Raw genomic sequence first — 2,356 nt, 5'->3', positions numbered from 1 at the left:
AGACTCAATCACCATTTATGATATACCCGGCCCTCCGCCGCCTTCTTTCCCTACCTAACTGATGCCAAAGACAGAAGGTTCCTTCTGCTATTCATTCTAAAGCCAGGGATGGCTTCAGCCATTTTCTTTCTCATCCTCCTTCATTTCCACCCAGTTGGAGAGGGAGGGGCCTGAGCTCTGTTCCCCAGAAACCCTTCCAAGTACTCTATCTCCAAGACTGGCTAAGAGGGTGCACATAGGTCAAAAAGCCTATGGGAAGAGGGCTTTCCTTCCCATGGTGGCCTGGGCTCAGTTGTACTCCAAAGAAAGGCTTGCTGCAGATGCGCCCTCTCTTCCTTCTGGCCAGTAAGCATAGAGTCCCCTCCAGAACTTAGTTTCAGGTTATCCAGGGAGTGGAGGGTGCATTTCTTAACGGGAGGGTCTAGTACCCAGAAGGTAACTGCATTTGGAGGCCATCTTCTCATCTTAAACACCCCAAGTCCCCTTCCAGGACAGAGCTAAAGGGTCTGTTCTGGGTCCATCCCTCTACCATCCATAACGCTGGGGCAAAACAAGCCATTAAATGAGGCTCCTGGGCTCAGCCTGGAATTTTTACTAGATCCAGCCCCTATCTACCCAAATGAATTTATCTTATATATTTATTTTATTCCCTCCCTCAATTCTGTTCACTTTCTTTTTCCATTTCAATTTAATGAAGAAGACTAAAAGTTCCAGCAATTAATCTCACCAAGTGTCTGGCTGCCCCAAAGGACCTGCTTCCTCCACTGTAGGAGTAGTGTAGAAGAAAACAGTTTGTTGTAGGAAGAAGGAAACAAAAACCAGAAAGACAACAAAAGCAACATTAAAAAAAAAACTCCAAAACACCCAAAATATAAAACAGTTCCTTTCTCTCTCCTCTTGGTCTGAGAACCAAGGAACTCCAGAGCTGTCTGCCCCATAGCTCCTTTAGTCGACCAAACTGGGCCAGAAATAGGACACATTCCCCTTCCTCGACACACACACACACACACACACACACACACACACACACAGCACAGCTAGAATGTATCAGGAAGCCCAACGGCTATGATTTTATTACAAAATTTCTTTTCAGACGCAATGCGAGATCAGATGCAAAATTTCAGTGATGCATCTCTTCCCTGAGCCCTCCTTGGAGCTGGCCCCCACCAACGTGCCCGACATCCCTGCGGTAGTAACCCTAGCTCCTCATTGCATCTCTTCATCCCTGTCTCCCACCCTGCCCCGACCTTCTCTTTGTAAAAAACCTGTGAAGAACCCTGCGTCCCGGCCCCTGCTGGAGCGCACATAGGACAGAGTCCGGCGTCACAGTCCCTTCGCGCACCGCCGCCGCTGAGTCCTATGGTGTCCAGGCCCGGGTGGTGCGAGGTACTTCGTTGATTGCAGGCAGCAGCCAAAGCTTTGAGAAAGAAGCTCGGTGGTCCTTTCCTCCCGGTGCTCCGACTCTGGCGAGGGTGCCGGCGCTCAGTACAGTCCCAGGATGGCGGCACCCACGTCCTTGGAGGGCCTGCGCTCCTGCATCAGAAAGTTGATCATGCTCTCGGACTTGATGAGCAGGTTACATCCCAGGAAGAAAACGCCGAAGACCACGGTGAGCGACAGCACGCAGAGCACGGCTATCTGCGCCACGCGCGACACCCACAGGCTGCGTTCGTCGGGCGCCAGTCCCGCGGGGACCCCGTCGCTGGCGGTCAGCGGTGCGCCGCCGCCCGGGCAGCAGTCTAGCCACGTGCCTAGCCCGTGGCTACGGTTTCCCAGGGTGGCTCGGGCGTCACCACCCACTTCTTCCAGGCCGCTGTGGTTCAGGAAGCTCGCGTTCATCCCGGAGAGGTGCCTAGGGAGTCTGAGTACGCAGGCTAGGACGCGCCTGGAGCTGGCAGCGTCCGCGCTGTCGGGGACGCCGGGGGGTGGGGGGGTCCCTCGATCACCCTTGCGCCGGGAGAAGAGAAAGGCGGGAGGCCGCCCACGCGCTGGCTCTCTTGGTCCGCCTTCCTCCCCAGCGGGAAACGGGCGGCCAGGAGCCGAGAGCAACAGGCGGCGCGCGAGCCAGAGCGAGCCAACAGTGCGTGGCAGTCGCCCACGGAGCTCCCGAGCCTGCCGTGCTGCCCCGCCCCTGGCAGCCGCCGAGCTCCGCCCCGCCCCGCCCTTCACCAACCCACTCGCGACGCCCAAAGCTGCGGGGACACGAACCCCTCCCGGTGCTCAAAGCCCACAGGAGAGGGTCAGAGCGTCCAGGCAGCTCCTGCCCTCGGGCCAAGTAACCTTGACTCACTCTGGGCAGTTGCTGTCTGTTCTGGGCAGAAAGCCGCCCCAAGGTGCCGGTTCCCAGAATTGTGGC

General features: G+C 56.6%; 1 protein-coding gene across 1 annotated transcript; it reads right to left on the bottom strand.

Moving 5' to 3' along the window:
- Nucleotides 1-1,045: 1,045 nt before the first annotated feature.
- Rprml (reprimo like) lies at nt 1,046-2,108 on the bottom strand. The gene has a single exon (XM_028780338.1). It carries the CDS (start codon nt 1,837-1,839, stop codon nt 1,483-1,485), a length of 357 nt encoding a protein of 118 aa, XP_028636171.1. The 5' UTR covers nt 1,840-2,108; the 3' UTR covers nt 1,046-1,482.
- Between the last annotated feature and the right edge of the window lie 248 nt (nt 2,109-2,356).

This window comes from Grammomys surdaster, unplaced genomic scaffold (assembly GCF_004785775.1).
Source record: "Grammomys surdaster isolate TR1022 unplaced genomic scaffold, NIH_TR_1.0 371, whole genome shotgun sequence".
Lineage (NCBI taxonomy): Eukaryota > Metazoa > Chordata > Mammalia > Rodentia > Muridae > Grammomys > Grammomys surdaster.
Note: the sequence above shows the minus strand (reverse complement) of the source record. Positions and strands in the feature narration are given on the sequence as shown.

Excerpts from the sequence above, each read along its gene's own strand:
- Rprml (XM_028780338.1), bottom strand. The coding sequence starts at position 1,839 with ATGAACGCGAGCTTCCTGAACCACAGCGGCCTGGAAGAAGTGGGTGGT.